Source organism: Prionailurus viverrinus, chromosome C2, assembly GCF_022837055.1.
Source record: "Prionailurus viverrinus isolate Anna chromosome C2, UM_Priviv_1.0, whole genome shotgun sequence".
Lineage (NCBI taxonomy): Eukaryota > Metazoa > Chordata > Mammalia > Carnivora > Felidae > Prionailurus > Prionailurus viverrinus.
This window is the reverse complement of record NC_062569.1, coordinates 48,593,211-48,621,004: the sequence shown is the minus strand read 5'-3', so window position 1 is coordinate 48,621,004 and position 27,794 is coordinate 48,593,211. Positions and strand designations below refer to the sequence as shown.

Here is a 27,794-nt window from a genome sequence, read left to right as displayed (position 1 = left end):
ACAGAATCTAAAGCAGGCTCCAGAGGCTCCCAGCTGTCAGTACAGAGCCCTAAATTGGGCTCAATCTCGTGAACTGCAAGATCACGACCTGAGCTGAAGCTGGACACTTAACCAACTGAGCCACCCAGGTACTCCCCAAATCTATAATTTTAACATAAGTTACAAAATATAAATGTATGTATGGGGCTTATCAAGACAGTGAATGCAGAGAACTCATTAATGTTATAATAGTTTTACATTCATCCTTATGATTCTATTTATATATACGTATTTATTGCTGTAATCAGTATTGAAACTCTTCACTCATGATCTTTGTAAGGGATATAATTTGCATATTCAAATGAGGTGGAAATTTAAAATTGGCTAAAACTAATAAAGAACGATACAAGATACTTCATCTATGGAAATGATATTGTCTAGTTAGACCTAAAATGTAGTTTTTGAAACCGATAAAAAGGTAAACTCTGTAAAGTATAATGCCAGAAGTTAATTATTAGATACTCCATCTAAAATTCATGCCTGGCTCCTTCTTGATACCTTGCAGGCAGGCTTTTAGCACTTAATTCCATTCCTGTACTCACCATAGTTACGGGAGTTTTCACCTTGCAGAGAATTGTGTCCAGACATCCATAAACTTTGCACAATTATTCCTTGGCCTTTGACTTCATTGACTGGAATAGGTTATGAGCCAAGTTCTCTAAGTCCCAAACAGAGCCCTGGTATTGCCATTTATACAGAACCTATCTACAGAATAGAGCTGGTCCTGTATCTGTGGGGGGAGCTGACATTAGTAACACCAATTTCTCAGCCGACTAGATGATCATTTTCCACGGTGTATGGTTCTCAGGCCCTCCATGAGTTGACACTATTTCTAGATAAGATGCAGGCACATTCTTTCTATGTTTCCCCACCAGCCAGGGAAACCAGAATGGGAGGGCCCCAAAAGACTGACTGACCAAAAAGGTTCAGAAATATAGCTGGTGAAAAATTAGAACAGGTATTTATACTCCAAGATCACTCTGGCTCCGTAAAGCACTAATGTACATTGAATACTCAACTTGAGCTAAGACCTTTAAACTTGCTGGAGTTTACCCACTTGCTGAAAATCATCTGGTTATTCACGCTTGTTGGTGATTCCCTATTCACAGGCTTTTGTTCTCAAGAGTTCAAGAGTGGGAAGGGAATGAATTGCCAAGTAAAATTATACCATGGGACACAATCACTCCCAGGTCCTTTCTACAGACTTAACCCATACAGCCCCTGAATTACAAATGAGCTAGAGTTCTTTCACTGTAAATAACATGGGAACGGCCACCCCCTGAGAGTATGTCTGAAGTCCCTAAAATGAAAAATCTGTACAGATCCAGAAATAGTGTCCTTGCAACCAGGCCTGTAGGCTCTCTCTAGTCCCACCTCATTCATATCAGAAGGAGCCTGAGAGATCACACTACCCAAGCTACGAGCTGCCACAGAACATCAGTCTAAAGGGTCAGAGATCTAAAAATACATTAAAAAAAAAAAAAAAACTAAAAAATAAAGAGTCAGACATCTGTGTAACCAAAGATCAGATAAATGAGATCAAGAGGAAGACAGTGTCACATTTTTAGGGAAGAGTGGGTAAATAGATAAAACACTGTTTAAAAAAATGAAGAGGTAGAAGACAATGGTCCGACTAATAAAAATCATAGGCTTGATTTTAAAAATATGTCAACTAACATGCCAGGGACCTCCTAATTCATTTGTTCAAAAAACCGATCTCCTCTTTGATCTACTGTAGTAATAATCCTGTAATCCTCTCCAAAGTTCTTGGATCTTAAGAAGCAGCAAGCGGCCTCCTGGAGGTAACTTCAGGTCTGCTAAATCAATGGCAAACTCAGATAAGGCAGGCCAGGGCTCGAGGTTTTCTCTCTTCTATGGCCCGTGTCACCTTCTACAGACAGAGCCAGGATTCCCGAATGAACCCAAATTATTTCAATACAGATAGGAGGCAGAGAGTACAAACCACAAGCAGATAGGTAGTTAAACGTACAAGAATGAACTGTTGTCCTTTGTACAATTTAGGAGATAAGCACCCATTACTTCATTGTAGCCAGCCAGCCCTCACTAGCTAGCTACCTGTATCCGGCCAACTCCTGATGCAATTCTTGTTGGCCCTCAATTTACTTCTCAAACGACTGCTGCATCAAATGCTCACCATGCACCAGAACTTGTAACACCTAAACCTTATCACAACCATGCAAGGAGGCTGGCTCTATCCCTATTTTACAAATGAAACACAGAATCACGGAAAAGTTAAATCATTAGCCCGAATATTATTGCAGTAAAACCCGGATGCAAACCCAGTCCTGCCTGCTCCCCTCCCCCCCACCCCCAAGGCTGTGAGCTCTTAACCATCGCAGCACCCTGCCTTCTAACACTTCTGAATTCCTGGCGGTTGTGATCTGCAGCTGTTCATCCCCTAAAACAGTCCTCCTCCTGAATGCCCCAGACACCTCACCTCCCACTGGGTTCCCAGCTTCTGCTGCTCTTGAAAGCTACCCTGTCAGCGGGGGACCCTGCAACTTAACTCTTTCATTAGTCTTGACATGACTCCTGCTAAAAACATTCCTCTCTTTCACTTGCAGCTCTCACTAGCCTCATTCCCCTATGGGCTGCTGAGCCCAGACTCCAGCATAGTCAACCTCTAGCCCCCAGATGAGAAGCAGCTCTCCGTATCGATCAGCAATTAAGAGAAGAAAGTGAAGTTAGGAAAGGCATGAAAAGCTAATGACATGAAGTAGAAAGGATGGAAAGGAAGCTGACTTTAGAAGAGAAGGACAATTCTCTAAAAGCATTTAATAAAAGGCAAGATGTTTAAAAAGTAAAACGTTTAACAGAATCCCCAGAAGCAGTGCTCACAGTGGTTAACCGGCAAAGGCCTGGAATTGGTGGTAAAGTCAAAACAGATTTCAGCCTTTACTGGCATGTTGAATGTTGTAATAAGGAGAATCTACCTGCATTACTTCTGTGATTCAAAAACATTGTTTGAAAGAACTTAATCAGCTTTAGATTTTGAGTTTTATAGTGAAGACCGCAGAACAAACTAACGACTGACATCAGGGAGTTGGGTAAAAGAACCAAATATCCACTTATTTGATGAAACAGGCTATGGGCTTGAAAAAAAGTTCTTGTAGAAGAAAGTGTAATGACATGAAAAGTCATTCACAACATGGTTAAGAGAAAAAAAATGAGTTACAAAACAGCAGATTTAAAGACATGAAGCGATATTTATATTGGTAGGGGGAAATATGGGTAACAAGGCAATATTAAATTATTGAGCTTTTGCTCAAAAGAAAAAACTCTACACATATATACATTTTTTTTTTAAAAGTCTGCGAAGTTCTATATCAAAACATCAATAATGATGGGGAGGGGAGAGATTTCAAGTAATTTTTATTTTGTTCCTTTGGTACTTGTAATTCTTCCTGGTACTTTGTAATTACAGCCTCATTTTTAATAAAAGCTAAAATATGTTTCAAAGTCTTCTCTCGAAAGGAGGAAAGCAAGCACAGCAGACAAATGGAATGGTTCCAGGGTGTCAATATTACCTGCGTTCCTTTGTTGTCGCCCACAAGGAAAGCTAGAGGTGTGGCAGGTGACCACTAGCAGATAAAAGAAGCGAAATAGCTAAGGGAAAGGGAGGCAACAAGGAAGCAAGATTTCAATCAAGCCCAAACCACGCAGTGGCTTCTAAGGCAGTGATGAAAGTGAGTGAGGACAGGCAGGGGTGCAGGTGTGACAGTGGTGACTGGACTCGAAGTAGGTAACTGAGCATGAGCACCTCTGATTCATAGTGAAGGTGCGAGTCAACACGGGCTGACAAGGCAGAACAGGGCTGAGGTGCGCTCCTCTTGCAGGGCAGGAAAACTCCCATTTGTGAAGGTGGTACGAACATTTCAGTGGCTCTTTCACTTTTGTGTGTTGTTTTTGTCAAGTGGCAGATGGAGCGGAACAATCAACTCCAAAACAGTAAGTTACTTAAAACAACACTGACGATAAAGTTAATTTCCTAGACTTGCAATAAAAATCTAACTTGAGCAAAACCTGTTCTGGAATATTGGGTAAGAAAGTGAACTGATATTTTACCTTAGGTGTACAAAAAGCATGCAATGTTTTCATCAGACAGGGATTGTCTCATGGTATGGAGGAGATCTGAGACACAGGCACAGAACTACCACTGTTGTTCTTCCTTAAACTATATGTCAAATGCCATTCAAGCCATATTTCATACTTCCACTGCTTTTATTTCCTACTCTTCTGCCCACCTAGTTGTAGTCATATTCTCTAGAGAAAACTTCCCTGACCTTTATGGCTCTCTATAGTATCTATCTGGGTCATTCATTTTGGCATCGTGTCCTACATTCTTTCAGAAACATCATTTAGATATTTCATTTCTATTGTCTTCTGAACCAGCTTCTAAGTTCCTACAGTGCAGGTACTGGGATCTAGGCTTGCTTTGTTTGTTCCATTCATTTACATGCATTTACAATGCAGTGTTAATATCAATGGATTTTGGAATCAGACACCAGTGCTTTCCAAACTACAAGTGATTGACACAATCAAGTTCATGGATTTCTGGTCAACATCTATTTAAATGTAATAAAACAGAAAGGACAGAAAACACCATTGTGTAATGCAAGTACTGAGGGTAACTTCTAACTTTTGACACGTACACACACACACACACACACACACACACACACACACACACAATTACAAGGTAAAAAGTATTTCTCGTTATGCTCCACCTCTGATAGGCAGCATGTTTGCAGCATCAATTTCCACCATGTGTAAATTTACACTAGATACGTAAGTCATGTCGCTCAACAACATGTCGGTCTCACAGACCCCTACAGGAAAAGCTGTTCTACTCACAACCTCCACAAAATAAATGACCCAAGGTGGCCACACTGACCACCATAATGCATCATGGAGGCCAAAGCTGACTGGAAAATACCTAATTAGGCACCTTGAGCCAAACAACAATAAATGTTTAGGTGGCCTCTTAAGTGGGGGGAAGTGCTGAGCTAATATGATCCGATATGATCCTCTCAAGAAACTGAACTGGGTAGTTATATATGGAAGCTGAAAGGATAACATGAGGTGGGGGAGGCCCATCCCAGGTGACCTCAAGTCTAAGTTACCAGAACTCTGACACTGAGTATGCAGGAACTCTTGGGAGAAAACACAGACACAGTACAATGGGACAATAAGTTCATGACAAGAAGTGAGCCAACAGGCAGATAGTTGCTGAGTCACATGATCGGCCAAGTACCAGAGGTAAATATAGTTCCTGCTCTTCCAGAGCCCTACGTACCTGTATCCATGATAACGGGGCACCTGAGAGGCTCTGTTCTAGGTAATCACAAGACCCTAACAAAAACAGTAGGAGCCTAACCATATTTAACATCTCACAGTCTCAGTCACCTTGAAACAAAGTAGAGAAACAGCACTGCCCTCATGGTATTGTCCTAAGGACTACATAAACTGTAATGAAATAACTTAGGACAATCTCCAATGCACAGTAAGTCCTCTGCAAATATTTGGTCAATAATTTAACTGTATGTAAACAAATTAATATCCTAATTGTCCAATGGCAGGTCCCAGAGCTACAGCTCTCCTGCAGGTCAGTCACTGCACTGCCTGCTCACACTGAGACCTTGAACCCATGTGGCTAGAAGGGCTCCCTGTTGCTCAGTTGAGCAAACAACAATCACACTCCTCTGCCTATTACTACCAGAAACAGAGTTTCCTGCCACTTCAAAATGGGAACCACTCCATTTTTGTGTTATTGCAGTTGGACGGCAATGTTTCTCTCCCACGCCAAAAGGGAAAATAATCTTCAATTTCCTTTCACTGACAACACTACTTCTGTAGAAGCTGTCCATTGGCTTTATAATCTTTTATAGCTTCAATTGAAGATATTCAGATAATGAGTGCCATAAAATGCTAAGACCTAATAAGAGTACAGACTAAAGTAGAAAATCCAGACTATCAGTACTCTGGATAAATCAAATTTTGAGAAAACACATTTTTAAGCACAAGTTCCATATCTAAAGATTCAATAGTAATTTTTATAGTGATGACTTCTTCCATCATCATGGAGACAAATCATTCTGTGGATGTGGCCTTGAGGAAACAGTCCCATCATCAGACTAAAGAAGGAGACACCAGAAGGGCACATCTTAAGATCGAGACAGTAAATGCAAGAATCCGACAGATGATTTCCACAATCCAAGGCTCAGTATTCAGAACTCCTCAAAGTACCTGAGGCTTCCCTCCTTTTACCTAATTGTACTATGTTTCTACAGAATGCTATTGTTCTTGCATGCACCCTATGTACCTCTTCAAAACAAATACCAAGTGAAAAATTAGGTTGCAAATGAATTTGATTTCATAGCATGCAAACACCTACCATGGGCTAACACAGTTCTAAACTATGAAGATGCCAATTTCCCCCAATGTATCAAAGACATGTATTAGATCCAGGATGCAGCCAAACAACCATGAGTAATCTTTTTTAATAAAAATTAAATATAAAAAAAAAATTAAATATAGCCTCCAAGTGGTCCCTAAATAGGAAACTTCCTTGTTGTTTTCACTGATGCATAACTCTCTACTGTTTTCACTTCTGGGATTAGTTTTCTGCATTTATTCATTCATTTACACATTCATTCATAAATTCATCCAGTAGTTACTGCAAGTCTTCTGTAAGTCAGGCACCGTTTCATGTGCTAGGAATAGACCAAGAAACAAAATGGACAAAAGCCTCTGCCTTCATGTACCTTTTATTCCAGCAGAGTAGATGGGCAATTAACCAAAAAAGTAAATAACACAGTATGTTAGAGAGGTAAGTGTCATAGAGAGGATAAGAAATGTTAAGAAAGTGTAAGGGAGAAGGTAAGGGAGAAAGCCATCTGGCTCTCTGGAAGAAGAGTTACTAGGGGCACCTGGGTGGCTCAGTCACTTAAGCATCTGACTTCGGCTCAGGTCATGATCTCACAGTCCATGAGTTCAAGCCCTGCGTCGGGCTCTGTGCTGACAGCTCAGAGCCTGGAGCTCGTTTTGGATTCTGTGTCTCCCTCTCTCTCTGCCCCTCCCCTGTTCATGCTCTGTCTCTCTGTCTCAAAAATAAATAAACGTTAAAAAAAAAATTTTTTTTTTAAAAAAGAAGAGTTACTAGCAGCTGGGCAGACCACAAATGCAAAGGCCCTGGCGCAGAGTACACCTTGTATTCAAGGACCATCAGTGAGACTGAGCAATGAGCAAGATGGCGGAGATAAGTCCAGAAAGGTAACCAGGACAGATTATACAGCTTCAATGGCTACTGTAAGACTTGGTCTTTACTCTAAGTGGAGGTGAGAACACTTTAGGGTTCAGAACAAAAAGCATCTTGGCATATTTTAACAGGATCACAAACAAAAATATAATTATATGCTCCTACATGGAGGAGAGATGAAAAGAGGCCCCAGTAGATGCAGGAGCTGAGCTGAAAAGCAGTGGGGATAATCCACTTCTAGGCCGGACAGGGGAGAACAGCAGAGTAGCTCCATTCTGAAGGTAAAGGCAACAGGCTTTGCAACAAATTTGAAGAAGGTTATGGGAGAAACAGAAGACTGAGGAATGACACCAAGGTTTTGGATGTTGGCAAGTAGAAAGATGGAATTGCTATTTGCTGAGAAAATAAAAATAAAAGAGAGTAATCAGAAGTGAACTTTTGTACAGGTTAACTTTGAGAAGCCAATTAGATACCAGAAATGAAGCTGGATATCCTTCTCTGAAAATTCAGCAAAAGGTCCAGTCTAGAAATAGACACTAGAAGTCATCAGAGCATGTGATGTATTTAAATCCACAAGATCAAATGAGATCACCAAATGAGTGCACATAAGAGGCCCAAAGATGGAGCCTCGGGAGCCTCCAACATTTAGAGATGGGAAGAGTGAGGAAGAGCCCATGAAGCAGAGCAAGAAGCTCCAGGTGCACCAATTTTAACTCCTCTTACCCACCATCACCCCAGAGGGTCCACGTACAGGATGATTTCTCTGCCTGAGATTCCTCAATCCTGTGCCTGTCCCCCACCATCAACTTCACCCAGACACCTATGTGGACACACCACTGATGGCAGGCTCCTGTCCCTTCCTCTCCCACCATCTATCGGTTGACAGCACCTCACCCAGACAAGTGCCCTCCCTCATAGGATCTCAGAGCACCACAAACCCGTCCTTCATGGCATTAATACAGTTGTAATTCTGTCATTTATTTGTGGGATTATTTGATACTTGTCTCACCATGAAAAGTGTCTGTAAGGACATGAAAGCAAGGCGGAATCTGTTTTGCTCTATCTCCGAGGTCTAGCACGGGGCCTAGAATACAGCAGGCTCTCCATAAAGACTAGATGAATGAAGGAATCATTCATCAATCTCTCTCATTGGTTTTCTGCTCAATGAAATAATAAGACCTTCTTTGTATTGGGTCCCAAGTCTAGGTTTCTGTTTGAAATGCCTTTCTGTAGTTATGCTGACCAAAATTTAATATCCCTGTGCTCATCAACTCCCACTTTCTTGGAGCACCTGTCTCTTGTGTTCTGCCTCCCTAGGGGCATGGTGCATACACGCCCACAATTCACATCCCATTGTTCTCTCAGGAGAATCAAGAACATAAACACTGGCATATCTACTACTCAATTGCCCTTTCATTAATCAGCTTCAGCTGGAGCAGTTTATATATCTATATATATTCTTCAGAAAGAGTTATACAGCTCAAGTTCCAACTCTGCTATAATTCAGAAAAAGGAAAACTTCTAAAGGTGATATGAACAACATGGAAACTACTCGATATATAGAGAGCTCAAGTAAGGTGTTTCCAGTATTTAGAGATTAAACAAGAAAAAAAATCCTCAAACTGAAATTTAAAAAAAAGAAAAGAAACAAAATTATAAACAAATATTTACAGGGGCGCCTGGGTGGCTCAGTCGGTTGGGCGTCTGACTTCAGCTCAGGTCATGATCTCACAGTCTGTGAGTTCAAGCCCTGCGTCAGGCTCTGAACTGACAGCTCAGAGCCTGGAGCCTGCTTCAGATTCTGTCTCCCTCTCTCTCTGCCACTCCCCAGCTCGCACTCTGTCTCTCTCTCTCAAAAATAAAATAAATTTTAAAAAATATTTACATGTATATTTGTGTGTGCATTTTTCTAAAGACCCATGCCTCAAAGTTTTTATTATATTCTCAATGCACATATAACTACCCAAAAGGAAAGACGGCAAAACAGATATCCATCCTATACAATAACACAGCAGCTAGAAAGAACAGTGAAGATCATCATGTATAGACATGAAATGATTGATATGATACATCACTCAGAAAAAAAGCAAAATTGTGAACACTGTACAGTATATATTTAAGTAAACACATGTGATCTTTATATTTCCCTTAAATGTGTATGTGTGGATTTTGAGAAGAATGTTACCAAATTAAGAACAGAACTGCCTGGGGCGCCTGGGTGGCTGTCATTTAAGCATCAGACCTCAGCTCAAGTCATGATCTCACAGCTCGTGGGTTCCGGCCCCGCATCGGGCTCTGTGCTGACAGCTCAACGCCTGGAGCCTGCTTCAGATTCTGGGTCTCCCTCTCTGTCCCTCCCCAGCTTGCGCTCTTTCTCTCTCTCAAAAATAAATAAACATTAAAAAAAAATTTTTTTTAAAGAATAGCGCCACCAATAGAGAAGGGGAAAGAGATTGAGATTGCAGATATGACAAAAGAGATTTTAGTCTTACCTGAAGACCAAAGAATTGTTTGAATTCTTTTTTTACATGGAGAATGTATTATGTGTTCTTACATAAGTCAAAATTAATTTTTAAAAATGTTAAGAGGACCCCATAATCTAACTGTACTAATATGGCAGGAGCATATAGAGCCTAGTTCCTGGCTCAGCTAAGCAGGCCCCCAGCTCCAGGCTCCTCAGCTAGAACAGGATCTCTGGTTGGGTCTCAGGTCCAGGCACATGGACCTCTATTTCTGTATAAAGATACAAATATTCTGTATTTCTGTATAAAGATACAAACATTTCAGGAGACCTACTGCCAACTTAAAAGCATGGACAAGTAGATATCTAGAGCCCAGACTGTTCCCACTATGAGCACTAAAAGCAAGCCAGACATGAAAAATGAGCATGTTTTTTTCTATTTTTTAAAAAACAAAAGATAGGTATGGTAAAAGGCACAAATCCCCACCTTAGGTAAAAAATAATTTTATGAGACTGCTATGTTGCAAAAGGTAAATAGAAAATTATATGACTGAAGATTATTTTATGCAAGTCACTGAACTGAAAATTAATTCAGACACGTGTGAAAATGTAAGGAAAAAGAATGCAATTTTCTATGACCTCTCCATGCATTAAGCATTTCTGCAAACAGGATGATATTCAGGTTTATCACATCTGTGGAGCTCTGGTTTTTAGTAGAAAACAGTACGTCTTCTCACCATAAACACAATATAAATTCTAAAAGAATAAGTCCCATCAGATAAAACTGCTAAGTCTCCAAAGTGTCTGTTATATATTCAATTGAATGAAATTACACGTATGTCAAAGTCACCATTTTTCAAATCGTCCTTTCTCGTTTGGCAGTTCGCAAAAGCCGTCCAGCGGCAAACTCTGTGCATCTTAAGAGCAGAGCCAGGGCTCAGAGACTGAAGTCCTGACATCAGATCTCCCATTACGCCGTTGGCCACACTACGCACAGCTGAACACTCTGATGAAAACAGAAAAATCAGTTCCTCGCTAGAGTTTAGCATTTCTGAACAACCTAAAGAGATACTCAAAATGATTCAAGATTACTGATAAAGCCCCATGTCAGCAAGTGCAAATGAAGAGTGCAGAAGAGGATGACTATATTAGGTGTTGAATTCCAGCAGAAAGTCTGCCTGCGTGCTTGTTTTTGCCTGCGGAGTCTGAACGCCCTTTTCAAAGGTACCTGGCATGTCAAGGTGATGGAAATTACACAAACACACCCCATGGCAAATAAATGGGGTCAGGGCATGGCTGGCGAGGGTGGCTTTGGTGCTGTCGGTGATCTTGACAAAGCAAACACTGGTTTCACAACCATCATTTTTTAGTACATGCACAGTGTGTGATCTCAGGGAAGGGAGGGGTGGTTGTGATAAAAAACAAAAAGACTCCAGTCAACATCTGTCTTTTGCTTTTGGTAATATTGTAAATGCTTCCAGGATCCCAGTAAAGGATGAACTTTAGGGAAATCCTGAAGCTCACATTGCGTCCAGTACTCAGCTGGCTACACACCCAGCACTAACTGTAACAAGCACTCAGTGTTCCATCCCAGACTAATAATATCATCAGTATTTCTCTTCAGACCTCAAGCTTTTCCTAGGGATCCAAGAACTGTTGGCTTAGTCCTCATGCTGCCATTTTAGGTGAGTCACAAGCAACATACCTGTGTGGGGCAGGTTCCTGGTCCCTGGGCACAGATGCCTAGAGGTTAAAAATGACTTCCCTGGCTCAAAACCTCAAACCCTTTGCACTTCAAAACTGGGAACCATAATAACTGAAAATTATATCTCATATATTAGTGTTCTCGAAGGCCTGAAGAGCAGCACAGAGTTATATTCCCTGGAATGCAGACATTCTATCTCTACCTACTTTTACCTACTCAGAGAGGTCTGCCCACTTTGACAATCAAGTGAATGAAGAGCAAGCCTGTCACCGTCTTATGAAATTAAGGAGCCCAGGTTGTATTCCTGACCACAGGACAATGGCCACCACTACATGGAGAACCTGCTGGCACAGCCACCAATGCTGAGTTCATCACCATCAATTCACCTTAACCCGACTGGAGAAGTCCGTGGCAACTAGACTCTCTATCCCATTGAGGCCCAATGTCTCTTACACAGTTCTAATTCTCCCTCCTTGCTAGATAATCACAACCCTACAGTTAAACCTGTCCCCGGCAATGTAAACGGGGACACTTGTCACCTGTGTGATTGTCCAACAGAACCAAAGGAGACACATAAGCAAGCACACTAAGACACTACACTATGGACTGAAGGCTTAAAGAGCTGTGTAACCACCATAAATTACTGCAAACTGCTGCACTTCTGAAGAGCCTTTTGCATACTGAGTGCTTCTTACGGCCAACTGGTAAGAAAGGTTTCATCATCCCAGGAGGCAGGCAGGTGTTTGCAACAAAGAGATTTTTAGAAAATAGAACCAACAACAGCCAATGCACATGTGTGCTCACACACACCCCTCCCAAGTAGAAAGTCAATAGATGCCAAACTGAGACTTAACCTTTTGCCAGAAAACCCCTTGTCCTACTCTCTAGAATCAAGGCCTTACTCAAAGAAGAGTTTTGTGTTAAAGTGATATATTCAAGGGGCACCTGGGTGGCTCGGTTATGCATCTGACTTTGGCTCAGGTCATGATCTCATGGTCCATGAGTTGGAGCCCTGCATCGGGCTCTGTGCCGACAGTTCAGAGCTCGGAGCCTGCTTTGGATTCTGTGTCTCCTTTCTCTCTACACCTCCCTTGCTCTCTCTCTCTCTCAAAGATAATAAACATTAAAAAAAAAATTTGTAAATAAAGTGATACCTGCAAGATTAGGTGCAGGTTACCCTACTAATTTGGCACATTAAAGGGAAGCATGGAAAGAGCAGATGTTTTCTGAAACCCACCGTAAACACTGTAGCCCCGCTACAAGGAAGGATTAGGGCAGGAGGTCAAATGGAGAAATGGAGGTGCTGATCCCTTATGGAAACATCCTGACATTGGTCATAACTCACAAAGCTTCCTCTCTTTAGGCTCCTAACCGCAACTTGGACATACCAACTGCTAGGCTTTTTAAAACAGTAATGACCACTTTCTGCCGCTGAAATATCTACTTTCCTAAAAGCCAGAGCTGCTTGCTTGCGTCTCTTTAGTGGACAGAAAACCCACGTGGGAAGGACAGAAGAGAACTTCAGGGCAGTACTTATTCTGGGAAGGCAGAAAGGAGCAAAGTGCTGGAGATGAGGGTGGTTAACTGGATCTGCCTTAAGAAATAGAGATCTGGATGTTAAAATGGTAACATTTGTTCAATGTGGGTGGCAGGTACCCAGAAATCTATTACACATACTTATTTTTAAGTTTTTCCGCATGTTTCAAGTACTTTATAGTAGAAAACTAAAGTAAAATGTTTTAAATGTGAAAAGGAGACACAAAAAGCGTAAAGGAAATGCAATCTGGTGCCTAAGAATGGGAAGAGGCGAAGTCCAATGCTGCTTTGATTAAATGTGATTGCCAAGCAACACAATAAATATACACAAGCCTCCTGGAAACACCGAAATCCAAGATAACACACACCAAAGTTAGAAGCCACTTTATAGCTTTACATTTTATCACCAGAGAGTCTTTTGATAGCAGTCTTGTTAACAAAAGGCACATCGATTTATCTTTGGCCAAATGAAATGCAGGCCCATATTTGAAGCTGTACGGAGTAGGTCCTGGAGTATTATTTTAATATGCATTTGTTAATCTAGAAGAAAGCCAAATTTCAGGGGGTGGAAGTACAGCAGCTTGCTCTTCAGCACTAAAGCTAGGTTGGATCAGAGTGTGAGTGACACGGAAACACACATTTCTGTTTAGCGTGCAGAGAAGAACAGCAAGATTTAGGCCCGTGCTAACAAATGCAGCTGCCGCCACCACAGAGGAAGAACTCACAGCTTTCTTTTTGAGGATCCTCGACCAAATGGCCCACACCAACAGTGGAATGACAGCCATTTAGAGTTAGCATGGCCTCTAAGGGCCTGTCACCAGTTTCTCCACATATGTGCTCAGGGATTTACTATCACGAGATCATTAGATTAGGGTGTAAGGCTGCCAACATGCTGGTTCTGTGGATGGGTGTGACCACCTGACCACATGCGAAAATCACAGAAACATCACAAAAGTTCCAAAGCTGTTAGCACAGGAGACAAGACTGGCCCATAAATCCTTTGTTGGCCTCACACATCATTTTTCTAAAATTTCTAAAATTGAATTAGGATAATACTCATAAAAAAAAAATCCAGATTTCGGCTTTCTCTTTTCTTTTTTTTTTTTTTTAATTTTTTTAACATTTATTTATTTTTGAGACAGAGAGAGACAGAGCATGAATGGGGGAGGGTCAGAGAGAGGGAGACACAGAATCTGAAACAGGCTTCAGGCTCCGAGCTGTCAGCACAGAGCCCGACGAGGGGTTCGAACTCACAGACCTCGAGATCATGACCTGAGCCAAAGTCGGCCGCCCAACCGACTGAGCCACCCAGGCGCCCCTCGGCTTTCTCTTTTCTAAATGTCAGAAGATCTGGCAAGACAGGGCTGGCGTGACCTAAGTGGCCGCTGCTCAGGTTCCATCAGGCCTGTTCACCACAGTCCCCACCAGGCCTCATCCTCCACACTCACCAGCATCAGTTGTAACACCACCTGCCCTTTTAATCTGAGGGAATTTTAATTTAATTTTAATTCAGGACATTTTAATCTGTGGAATAATACTAAGGGAGCCACAGCTTGGAGGCACTGGAAATGAATAAATTCTCCTTAGAACAGAATTAGGGGCTGGGAGGGAGACAGGGGGAAAGGGCTAGTTTTCTAGAATTCTGAATTCCAACAGAGAGTAGAAGAGAGGAGGAAGAACCTGACCAGAAGTCATCCTCGTCATCACCATACATCCATTCCCATATCCCTGTTTATGAGCTCCAACATATACAACTCCTTTTCTTATACTGGTGCAATCCCTAAATATATGATATTCTTGACGCTGAACAATGCTCATTTCAGCTTAAGAAGGAATCGCTTCTGCTCCCACATTGCCTAAGGGACTCACAGAGGTGTACTGGCTTGTTTTTTGATGCAATGCTCCCACCACCCAAGCCAGCCATGGGAATTCCTTTCTACTTGGTAATGCATCAGATGCCCACAGATGCTGTGCCCAAACTCCTATCAAGTAAACTAAGCTGCACACTGTGACATTTGTTAAACCAGGAGGAAGAGAAATTATGGCTATAAACAAAAGATGTTTGATGCAGAGAGGAGAAATTACTCATCGACACAAAATAAGTATCAGACAGGCTCACACAAAAGATGCACAGAGGGATATGGAACAGAATGCCATTCATTACTCAACTGCAAGAACATATAATTGTGTCTATATCAAATGAAATGTCCAAGGAAAAACTGTCATAAACTCCCTATTGTGCATAGATACACATGCACGTAACTGTATATATAGCCATAATTACGATAAAGTTCAGGACAGATTAAGTTACCTCTACACATATACTACATAAAAAATAAAAAATAAATAAAAATTTAAAAAATTTAAAAAAACAAGAAAAGATACTGAGCAGGAAAAGCTTCCAGAGCATAGTATATTAGTGTCAAGTCACCTTATTTTATCAAAACCTGATTTTCCCAATCAGAAGTGTTAAAGTCCATGTTCTCACCAGTGCCTGAAGATTTTCAAGACCCATTTCACAATCTAAAAAGAAGAGGAGTCTTTCTCTTCTGGGTTACAAGATCACTGGCAGAAAAAGTTAAAACCACATCCAGACCTAATTTCCACAGCTTGGTTTTTTCATGCCCACAGATCGGAAAGAAAAAGGTAAACACTCACCGCAGAAAGCTGGCTCCATGTGGATCTCAGTGGCTTGTGGTGAATCACAATTTTTTCATCTGACTTCTGTTCTTTGGGCTCCGACTCTTCATCAGAGTCAATGTCAAGAGCCTTTTCTTTGTAGTTCTGATACAGGACAGCATTTTCTGTTAAGAAATACAAACCCTACAGGTCACTAATTGCCCCCGTCTTTATGCTAGTTTTTCTATACCAACATCCATATTTATACAAGGTTTGGGCTCCAGTTTAATGAACAACAAGGAAACAAATGGATTTCATCACTGAAGAAAAGTGATCACCAAAAAGTGATTTTCTCACTCACACAGCTCTGTCCCCAGTTCACCTACAGGGGAATGGGAGGGATCCATACATGAAAAACCAATGGAAGCAAAGTTTCCATGTTTCTGTCTACCACCCACAGAGGATAGCCATGCCTATTAAATCACTGTTTTTCTTTAGGTTAGACTGAATTCATACCCTACCTTTCCTTCAAAGCCCATCACCATTCATTTACCTATTTAACCAACATTTATTGTATATCTACAATGTGCCAAGGGCTGAGAGTAAATGGAAAATAAAAGAAACTTCTTGTGCCCTCATAAGCTAAAAATAGGAAGAGAAAAATATTCCAAGTCACTCACTCATTTATTCATTCAACTGATATTTATAAAATGTCTCCTGGATGCCAACAACTGCTAGGGATACAATGAACAAAAAAAGATAAAAATCTCAATCTTCATAGAGCGGACATCAGAGTGAGCAAAGAGTGATAATAAATAAACAAGTAATTTTTATGGTATGTCAGATGCTGATAAGTGTCATGGAGAAAAGCAAGACCTGGAAAGGAGGGGAACGTTACAATGAGGGTATGTAGATTTTAAATAGGGTGGTTTAGGAAGGCCTCACCAAAGTGATATTTAATCTAAAAAAGGTGAGAAAGCAAGACATCTTACAGCTGGCAAAAGAACATCCCATCAGAGGGAAGAGCAAGTACAAAGGTCCTGGGACAGGAGTCTGTTTGGTATGTCTCTATGTGTGAGGACCAGCAAGGAGGCCTATATGGGTGAAACAGGGTGAGGGAAGGGAGGAAGCTTAAGAGATGGGGGCTGGAGATGAAGAGAGGGCAGATCACGTAGGCTCTTCAATGCCATGGAAAGGACTCTGATTTTCAGTCGGAGAAGGCAAGTCACTGTAGGGTTGAAGACAAAATAATCTTGCACACATACGTACCTATAAACTGAATGATTTTTATATGGGTGCTTGAAGAACAGATTCTCAGAAGGGTGTGACCTCTTGTGGGCGGGGTGGGGGGTGGGGGGTGGGGGTGGGCGGTGGTCAAACAGGTGTTACTGAGAAAAATCTAAGATCTGAAAGCTGAGAAGCTTCAGAGCTAAAGGAAAAAGTATATGCAAAAGCCCTGAGGCAAAAAGAAACATAATACCTTAGAAGAACAAAGGAAAAGTCAATGTGTAGAGTATGGGTGTCTAGTGGACAAAGGGTGCAAGGTGGGTTTAGGGAGGTGAGCCAGATAGTCTAAATCAAGCACAGATTTGCAGGCGATGTTAAAAAACTGGATTTTATCCCAAGTACAAAACAACTGAATTTCTTCCACACTGCGAAGATTGTATTTTATCCTGATTACAAAGGGAATCCATGGAAAGGAAAAGATTTGATTATATTGTTGGAGCAAAATACTAGCTGCGTAGAGAACTAATTAGGATGCTATGCAAGAATGGAGATGGGCTATTGAGGATGGCCTGGAGACGGGGGTCAGAGAAAGGGAGGTGGTAAGGATGTTTCCTACATCTGCAGGTCCCAACAGCTGCACAGCAGGAGATGGGAACGCCTGAGGAGATGTAGCTTTAGAGGGAAAGATCATGAATTTGATTTGGGACCTACTGACTTTGAAATGCCTTTCCCACCTACCAAAGAAAACAGACATCTGCCTCTTCATCAACTACTGCATGTTCTATATGCACCATGACTAAAGTAATACTGGAGTTGATGCAAGATTTTACTGTTCTCTGATGGTTTTACATATGCAAAACAGATTATGAGGGTAAAGACTGCGTTACCACACCTCTGTAGTGTTCTCTAAAGTACCAGTGGTTGGCACAAAACACGCGTACATTGTTGATAAGATTACTCACTCATTCTCACAACAACAAAGGCAATAGTATTATTGGCCTCATTTCATCCATGAGGACAGAGTCTTGGTGAGGTTAAGATGCTTGCTCAATGTCACACAACTGATGAACAGAAACTGTACGATGACAACCCAGGTCCCTGGTTGGCAGGTTCTCACCACTCTACTGCACCTCATCCTAAGCTACATTCTTCTTAGTCATTAACTCTAAGAATCCTGTATTCCTCACGTACCTATCTGTGAAAATTTCCAGGCCATCATATTGAGAAGAGACCAAAGAGTGCACAGAAACAGCTCCTTTTAAAAGGAAACAATATACAACTACGTATAAAAAATAAAAGTAAAGGGGCGCCTGGGTGGCTCAGTCGGTTAAGCGTCCGACTTCAGCTCAGGTCACGATCTCGCGGTCCGCGAGTTCGAGCCCCCGTCGGGCTCTGGGCTAATGGCTCAGAGCCTGGAGTCTGCTTCCGATTCTGTGTCTCCCTCTCTCTCTGCCCCTCCCCCATTCATGCTGTGCCTCTCTCTGTCTCAAAAATAAATAAACGTTAAAAAAAAATTTTTTTTAATAAATAAATAAAAGTAAAAATAAGTCTATCCTCGGGCTTAAAAAAAAAAAAAAAGCTCAACATTTTTAACCCTTTGAGACAAAGGTCCCAGAATCAATGTCAACTTCTAGAAGACGCAAACCATTTCTCTAAATGCCTATTAGGTAGATACTCTGTTTACTTCATGGTCATAAAGTGATTCAAGAGTAAGCAAAATGGACTCAGGACCAGTTATCTGCCCTCACAATGGCTATGTGATGGTGGGCAAGACACTAAACCTCTCCAAGCTCCCAGTTTCTTCAATTATAAAATCAGAGAGATGAATTTGCCCAAACCAGCTAAAATATCATATATTTTATATATTCGTTGCACCTCAGATTGGTGCAATGAATACATTTTTATGAACTGGTCATGTTTAAATGCTCCAAGGGAATGGATTTTTAGAAGAATTACATAGGGAAATATTTTGTAATCACCTAAGATTACATATTTTATATCTCTGGGTGATTTTATGGTAGATTTACTTATAGAGAGGCATACCCTTCTTCATTACTCTTGAAAGATTAGAAAATCTTAACATTTCAAAGCATGACAGAAAGTAACTAACTTCACCTCCACCATGTTCCTCCCACCCCAGGAAGGCTGCAGGTGGGGCTGTTTGCTTTGTGCTCTTCCAGTTACTTAACACTTGACCCGTCTGTATATACAAAGTCCTCTAATCTGATTAGGGTTTGAACACCTGGCTGAGCAGCTTTTGTTTTTGTGATCCTTCACAAAAATACTATATGGGTTACAAATTCTTAGGAATAGGTTTGTATCAGCCGGGACAGTTAGAGTTCCCCCAAGTTGAAACTTGATAAGCAAATAGGAAGTCAGTAATGATACTAAAATTTGGAAATACGGAGAAAAGAATATTAAGTCAAAGGAACTATGACTTAAGATTTAAGTGCCAAACTCAGGATTTTTAACTCAAAATCTAGAGCTGGCTCTTACTCTTTGTCCATTTTTTGAGGGAGGCGGGGATGGAGCCAGGGTAGATAAGAATTAAAAATCCAGGATGTTGGCTGACAAAGTTATCAGCTTACAAAGAATGCCGTTAATTCCATTTGCTGCTGGTATTACTGGATGAAAATTTAGCTTAGTGCAGAGATTCATACTGTATAATTTGGGAAGAAGTTGGACATTTTTCTCATGTTAAGTGTTTTTGTTACTGCGGTTGGATTTCAACTTATAATTGATATTCCACATTGAAACAGCAATAAAAGTCTGGAAAATCAAATGCTTACCTTCCCCATCAAATGTTCCTTGTCCTTTCAGCATTTTTTTCTAAGAAACAAGAAAAGCAAAAAAGGAAAAAGCAAAGCAAACTATGTATGAATGAGCCAAACAGAAAATACAGCTATTTTAAGAAAATTACTTCTTTTGTTGTTACATTCATTAGATTTCCAAAAGCATACAGCAGACGATCCCTTGAGTAGTTCACTCATCTGACTACTACAATTCACTAAACTGGTAAATAAAATGTACAACATCCCACAGACCCCAGCAAAACAGCTTGAGAATCCTCAAAAGACCAGCAAGCAGCTCATTTCACCTCTGGTGATTCACCATCACTGTTAAACTGAGCTGTGCTATACTTGCAGAGTTGGGGGGTGGAGGATAAAAACCACCTAAAATGTTATGTAATTTAAGGCCATGAGGTTGAAAATAAAATAGCCTTATTTGTCTATGACATATTGACATTTGTACAAACTGGTTCCACTTCTCTGATTAACCAAGGAAAGTTGAGGCTGCCAAAATGAATTTCTGCTGAGATCTGTCTTGTTTCTGGAGAAAGCAGCACATACACACTCCAAAATGTCCTTCTTTAGTTTTCCCTATCTCTTTATGTCATATTTGGCAGTATTTTAACCTATGAAATTTCTAGGCCTCGATCAGGGAACAGAGTTCACTTGAATCTGAAGTTCTGAGCTACCAACTTGTTAAATGCTCTCAAGAATAAATGGACACAACATGGGAATAAAATACAACCACTGACAGTGGTGACAGAGACAAGCAACAACAAAGATGACAAACATTTGTAACTTTTGTGATTCTGGCAATTAATTTTAAAACTCACATTTTACCTGGATGGCATTTACTATGTTATCACTACTCCAAAAAAAATTCAGTGAATAATTAGCATGAATTACTTTCAATAATTAAAATAATCAATATGCTCAAAAGAAATGGGTAGTTTCCTGTCTCAGCTGTGATGAATCAGCAACCCCTGACACCTCTAAACAAGCCCCAGACATTTTGACCATTCAGTCAAGAGTACCACACCCGCTCTCCACCTCCTGTTCAGCTACCTGTATTAAAAGTGTTCAGGACTCACTCAGCCAGTACCTAATTTGCTGTATTTCTTTTTCACATTTGTCCCCCACATTCTGCCATTCTGCCTGAGTTTAGAAAGTTAAAACAGTGGTAAGAGTTTTACTTCCTCCCACCAAGCTGCATTAACCTGGCTGTGACTGCCTGCAACAGAATGGCCAAGAGATAGATGTGCACAGGTCTGATCAACAAGAGAATTAAAAAAGAACGACAACTTCTGGTTTCCTCTGTGCCCCTCCCCCCACCCCCAACACCTTCGCTTTTGGCTTGGCTTAATGAGTGACACTCCTGCTCACCCTTACCTTTATCCTTCCCAGACTGGAAAACTTCTCCTTGTCTTCCATCACTGCTTTCAGAACAGGCTGGGACATTCTGTTCTTCTTCTTTGAAGTGGTAGGACTGTCAAAATCAAAGCCACTGACCACCGCCCGACGATAGGACGTGGACCGCAAGCCTCTCCGCAGAGACCCTGGGCTGTCCACGTCGTTCTCTGCCTCACCCTCATCGTCTGCGGGGCCCAGAGGTGCTCCGAGACCCTCCACCATGCTACGCACCTTGAGGAGTCTCCTGTGGGGCTCCACATTCTGACTGTTGGATTTACTTATTTTAATTTCCGAGGCCAGGTTCTTTGGAATGATTTGCTGCTTCCCCACTTTGAGGGCAGCAGGGCTGTTTGTGCTCAAAACCACTGAAGGATTCTCTGGGAGCTCGTTCTCCTGTGAAGGCAGCCTTTGGAGGGGGAGTTTTTGTTCCAAAGACCTTTTCTGGGGCGCAGGAGAGAGTTTCGAGGGTCCCGGCTCAGGGTCCTTAGTCGTCTGGCCGGATTGCGACCCAGAGCCTGGGGAGTCGATGTTAGGGATTAGCCCATTTGCAGCAGGCAAAAGCAGTGGGCTGGTGGTCAATCCGGTCAGGTCTCCCTCCCGGCTACAGCAAGCGGGCGAGTTAGGAGTCCGCTGGGGGAGCAGCGGGTGCGGCATGGGCGAGGTCACTGTGCCATTTGCTGGGGATTTCGGGGAGCCCCCTGAAAACGCTTTGGGAGCCTGGGGAGACTTGGGACGTCGGAGCCGAGGAGAAACAGCTCTGTATTCCGGGGAGACTGTCCTCCCATTGGTCACCACCCTACGATGAGTACAAAGCAGCAGGGGGTTCCCCTGGACGGTCCTGCCCTCTGAAGCGGTGGGTACCTGGGTAGGAGTCTGCACTGCGGGGAGCGTCCCTCGGTCCTCCACTGGGAAATCCGTGATCAGCAATCCGCTGGGGCTCTGGTACGACTGGGGCCTCGGCTTGCTCCGGCCCAGCAACTGAGGCTGAGGAGTTGACCGCCTCCGCCATAAAGGGGTTAAGCTGTTGCTAGAAAAATCCACATCACTCTCGCTGTCCATAGCGGAGACTCGGAGGTCAGCCCGAGAGGGAACAGCACCCAGTTAGTCTTGCCTAAAGAGGAAAGAAGTCATGGAACTTTGCCTCCGGACAACCAGACACGCCTTGCAAACACGCGCTCTCGGAGTCTGGCAGTCACCCGACTGCTGTGCGCGATACAACTGCGTGTCAATTAATTACCCACCCTTTCTCGGGCAAAATCTGCGCCCACCTCGCTGCGTGTTCCGGAACAGAAATCTGGGCTGTACCCAGGCGGAATAATCCAATTACCTCCGCGTCTCTCCAGCGTCCAAAGACCACCCGCACGGAAAAAGCCCGCCACCAATACGCAGGGTGCAAGCTGATGCACAGGAAACTTCGCTACGAGTTCAGCTTTCTTGGGAAACTCGCCGCGCGACGCTTCCCTCCGCCGCCATCCAGCCGCCCAGCGCCGTCGTTGGTCCCCTCTCGCTCAAGCCGCCTGGCTCCTGGGCAGATTTACCTTCGGGACTTTACAAAACCCAGGGCCAACGAGCGCCCACTGCCCCTTGGGTGGCCCGGGTCTCAGATCGAATCACAGCAGCGGGAGATCTGGAGACCACAGCAGCCGACTGGAGCCATCGGCTCCGCCCTCAAGCTTGGTCCCGCCCTCAGCCTTGGCCCCGCCCCAGTTTTAGCCACTCTTAGACCCGCCTCTGTCTCAGCCTAACCAAATCCTGCTTTCCCGCCCTGGCGTATCTTCGCTCCCCTCCGGTCTCTGTTTAAAACACTTGAGCACACGTGGGCTGGGTGCCGAACTCAAGGGTTCCGGACCGGGAGCTGTGGGCGCGCTAGGCTGTTGCCAGGAGCACAGCGTGAGAAAGAGCGTGGGAGCCATGCGGAGTTGCAATTTAGAAAGCCCTGGGGCAGGGTTTGGGGGAGGGGGTGGTTTAGGGGTCTGGTCCTACGCAGAGTAGAGTTTTGCGAAATGCGTGAGTTGGGCTGCGCGGCTCTAAACGCTGAGAGCCAGTGCCCTCTCAGCATTCGGGTGGTCTTAAAACACAAATCTGATGGCCTCGCTCCCCTGCTTAAAATATAATATAGATTGATAGATATGCTTGCTTGTGCTTAGAGTATTTCCGGAAGGATGTGTACCGGCAGCTCGGGGGAGGGGAACTGGGTGGCTAGGAAGCTGGAGGGAGGAGGAGTTTTCATTCAATAATATTGGCCCTTTAATGCTTTGAATCGTGAATTTTACCAAAATTTATTTACCAAAAATAAATGCAATTTAAATTACAAAAAAAATTGGTTTCCAAGCATACATAGAATAAAATTCAAAATTCTCCATGACTTACCAGGCCCTGCACGACCTGCCTACCTCTGTGGCAGTTTTTTCTCTCAACACTTTGCTTCACTATTCTTAGGCCACACCCACTTCAAGTTTAACCGCCTCAGAACCTGCCCTTTTGTTTTTCCTTGACCTTCTGACCCGTTCCTCCGTCAGAGAGGACTTCCCTGACCCCTCCTGAATCAGATCTTGGCCCTGCTTATTTTCCCAGCCACCTGTTCTCTTCCTTTTCTATGGTTCATGACAATGTGCATATATACATTTATTTGTGTATTTATGTTATTATGTTTTGTCTTCTTTAGACTGTAAGTAAGCTTCAAGAGGGCAGGAGCCATGTGGCCATCCCTCCAGAATGCTCCCTTGCCAAATAGAAAGTTGGTTGTAACCTGGCCAAGCTCCTGCTATGTCCGAAGAATAAGGCAGACTGGAGGGGAAAATGACCATAAGATCTATATAATCAAGTCTATCAGCAAAACATATGGGCTGCTCTCCAAGTTCTCCCAGCATTCATGCATCCAGCCGGGATATAGTGAGTATCCACTGTGTGTGTTAAGTTACTCATTTTTGCCCTAGATACATTGAATGTGATGGCCAAAAATCTTGAGAGGCAAGCTCGGTTGTGAGATGAAGCATGAAGTTTTTCATGTTTTATACTATTCTGTATTACCAAATGCTGTATGTTGAATATATATTACTTTGAGCTGAGATATTTCTGTAAACAAGAAATGGCATCAAAAAATTTTTCAAAGTGTAATCTATTTCTTAAACTTTAGTTAGTTAACATACAGTGCAGTATGGGTTTCAGGAGAATTCAGTAATTCGTCACATACATAACAAGGCCCAGTGCTCATCACAATGCCCTCCTTAATACCCATGACCCATCTAGCCCATCTTCCACCCACCTCCCTTCATCAGCCCTCAGTTTGTTCTCTATCATTAAGAGTCTCTTGTGGCTTGTTTCCCTCTCTTCTCTTCCCCTCTTCCCATATGTTCATCTGTTGTTTCTTAAATTCCACATATGAGTGAAATCATATTGTATTTGTCTTTTTTGATTGACTTATTTCACTTAGCATAATACATTCTAACTCTATCCACATTGTTGCAAATGGCAAAATTTCATTCTTCTTGATGGCTGAGTAATATTCCATTGTGTAAGATCCACATTATCTTTATCCATTCATCAATCAATGGACATTTGGGTTCCCTCCATATTTTGGCTGTTGATGATGCTGCTATAAACATTGGGGTGTGTATACCCCTTTGAATCTGTATTTTTGTATCCTTTGGGTAAATACCTAATAGTGCAATTGCTGGATCATAGGGTAGGTCTGTTTTTAGGCTCTTGAGGAACCTCCATACTGTTCTCAGAGTGGCTGCACCGGTTTGCATTCCCACCCACAGTACAAGAGGGTTCCCCTTTCTCCACATCAACTCCAACACCTGTTGTTTCTTGTGTTAATTTTAGCCACTCTGACAGGTGTGAGGTGGTATCTCATTGTAGTTTTGATTTGTATTTCTCTGATGATGAGTGATGTTGACCATCTTTTCATCTCTTAACCATCTAGATGTCATCTTTGGAAAAGTGTTTATTTGTGTCTTCTGCCAATTTCTTTAAGTGTTTATTTTTGAGAAAGAGAGAGCCAGGAAGGGGCAGAGAGAGAGGGGAACAGAGGATCTGAAGCAGATTCTGTGCTGACAGCACAGAGGGTTCAGACTCATGAACTGTGAAATCATGACCTGAGCCAAAGTCAGATGCTTAACCTACTGAACTAACCAGGCACTCCTACCCATTTCTTAACTGGGTTATTTGTTTTTTGCGTGTTGAGTTTAATAAGTTCTCTATAGGTTTTGGATACTAACCCTTTATCAGATATGTTGTTTGCAAATATCTTCTCCCATTCTGCTGGTTGTCTTTTAATCTTTTTGATGGTTTCCTTCACCATGCAGAAGCTTTTTATCTTGATGAAGTCCCAGGAGCTCATGTTTGCTTTTATTTCCCTTGCCTTTGGCGACTTGTCTAATAGAAGTTGCTGTGGCTGAGGTCAAAGAGGTTGTTGCCTGTTTTCTCCTCTGGGATTTTGATGGTTTCCTGTCTCACATTGAAGTCTTTCATCCATTTTGAATTTGTGTGTATGGTATAAGAAAGTGGTCCAGTTTCATTCTTCTACATGCCACCATCTAGTTTACCCGCCACCACTTGTTGAAGAGACCGTCTTTTTTTCCATTGGATATTTTTTCCTGCTTTGTCAAAAATTAGTTGGCCATGTAGTTCTGGGTCCACTTCTGGGTTTTCTATTTTGTTCTATTGATCTATGTGTCCGTTTTTGTGCCAGTACCATACTGTCTTGATGACTATAGCTTTGTAATGTAGCTTGAAACCCAGAATCGTGATGTCTCCAGTTTTGTTTTTCTTTTTTCAGGATTGCTTTGGCTATTCGGGGTCTTTTGTGGTTCCCTACAAATTTTAGGTTTGTTAGTTGTAGTAAAAAAAAAAAAAGAGACTTAAAGAAGAAATACAGCTAATTACACAATCATAATACCCACTTTTTAACACAGAATATGTTCAGTACTAACATTTATTACTTTTTATATTAGAAAAGTATAATTTAAAAATGCTTAACTGATGATAAATAAAGTGTTACCTAATTCAGAATGCAATCTGTGACTTATGTTAACAAGTTAAAAATCATGGTATGAGAAGCAAGCTTACCTTCAACATACGTTGTGTCTGCAAACAAGTGTAGCAGAGGATTGTGAAGAAATCACAGGGATTTCCTATCTCATTTCCAGGCAACAGCTTCATTCCCACCAAAACAGCAACAGAAGACACCAAACTCTGTTCCTTCAATAGGGGAAGTTTGGAAATTCACAGACTTACTGCCTATTTTAGCCTCCAATTTATCATTTCCAAATCAAAGAGAGCTTCAATTGTATGCACCACCAAGAAAGGACAAAGAGTTGCCAATTAAACTACACAACATGTTATCATTTAGGATTTTCGTGTTTTTGCTTATTAAAGACTACTTTTAGACTTGGACATAGATTTTTTTATACTAATATGCATATATAAAAAAGAAATATAAGCAAATTAAATTGAGTAAAGTATTTCTAAAAATTTTGTACACTAAATATAATTCTGAATCCCTTTTCATACAGAACATCAATATGTGTTTTTGCACACAATACTAATGACAGGGCAGCATTTCTTAAAAGAATTTCCTAGTCTTGTCTCTGGAATTTGCTTCCTAGCCACTAACACTCATTCTGCAAGTTTGATGCTGGGGCCATCCTGTTTGATGCCATTACAAGCTCTGCAATTTTTTTTTTTTAATGTTTATTCATTTCCTTTGAGAAAGAGAGAGCAAGCAGAAGCGGGGGAGAGAGAGAGGAAGAGGGAGAATCCCAAGCAGGTTCTGCGCTGTCATTGTGGCACCCAACGTGGGGCTCGATGTCAGGAATCGGAAGATCATGACCAGAGCCAAGATCAAGAGTTGGACACTTAACCAACTGAGCTCCCCCCCACCCCCGGTGCCCGTCTACAGCTTCTCTTTTAATGGCCACAAGAAAGTTTCTGACAAATTAAATTCCATGCCTTAATGATAGTCGTATATAATACATGAATTGCTTTTACCAGCCTCTTGTTGCTTTGGAATTTCTTTCACCTAATTTGGCAATTTCTCTCGCCTTCAATAGCATCTGTTATCATATGACTTTGACACGTGTAGTACTAAATTGCATAGACCTCAGTGAAATGATGACAATTCGAGCAGTTGTGACCATGTTCACAAATAAAGAGGCAATGCCAACTATATCATGACTGCTATCTGGCCATTGCTTATTTCTGAAGTAAGACATGTACCAGTTCCAGAGACATTAAAATGTGGGGCCAAAGTGCTTCTTAGAATTGGAAAAATATATACATTGAGCTAATGAGGAATGATAGGTTCCAGTGGTATATATATTATTTTTCCATTTTTAAAAATTAATTTGTCCAGTTCTATTGAGTTATATTTGACATAACATTGTACTAGTTTAAGGTATACAGCATAATGGTTGATATATGTATATATTTCAAAATGTTTACAAGTGAGTTATCATGCAGTACTTCACAGTTATAACTTTTGTGTGTGACGAGAACTTTTTCAATTTGCTGCTAGCAACTTCCAAATATATAATAATTAACTGCAATCATCATGGTGTCCTTTATACCCCCAGAATTTACTTATAAGTACAAGTTTGCACGTCTTGACCACCTTCACTCCTTACCCCCGATGATATTAAAATATTCAATGGTACAAGATACCAGAGGCTGAGATACCAATTACTGTTATATGTCCGAAATCAATTTGCATTGATCACTAATTAT

At 41.8% G+C, this 27,794-nt stretch overlaps 1 protein-coding gene across 1 annotated transcript in view; it reads right to left on the bottom strand.

Annotated features, from left to right (window-relative positions):
• ARHGEF26 (Rho guanine nucleotide exchange factor 26) overlaps positions 1-22,721 on the bottom strand; it is a 127,993-nt gene extending 105,272 nt beyond the window's left edge. Inside the window, exons 1-4 of the mRNA XM_047875955.1 lie at positions 22,393-22,721; positions 21,045-22,176; positions 19,656-19,695; positions 15,679-15,824 (exon numbers count right to left, since the gene is read on the bottom strand). Coding sequence (XP_047731911.1) covers positions 15,679-15,824; positions 19,656-19,695; positions 21,045-22,124 — 1,266 coding nt within the window. The 5' untranslated portion in view covers positions 22,125-22,176; positions 22,393-22,721. The remainder of the gene's footprint in view (positions 1-15,678; positions 15,825-19,655; positions 19,696-21,044; positions 22,177-22,392) is intronic.
• Positions 22,722-27,794: the final 5,073 nt, after the last annotated feature.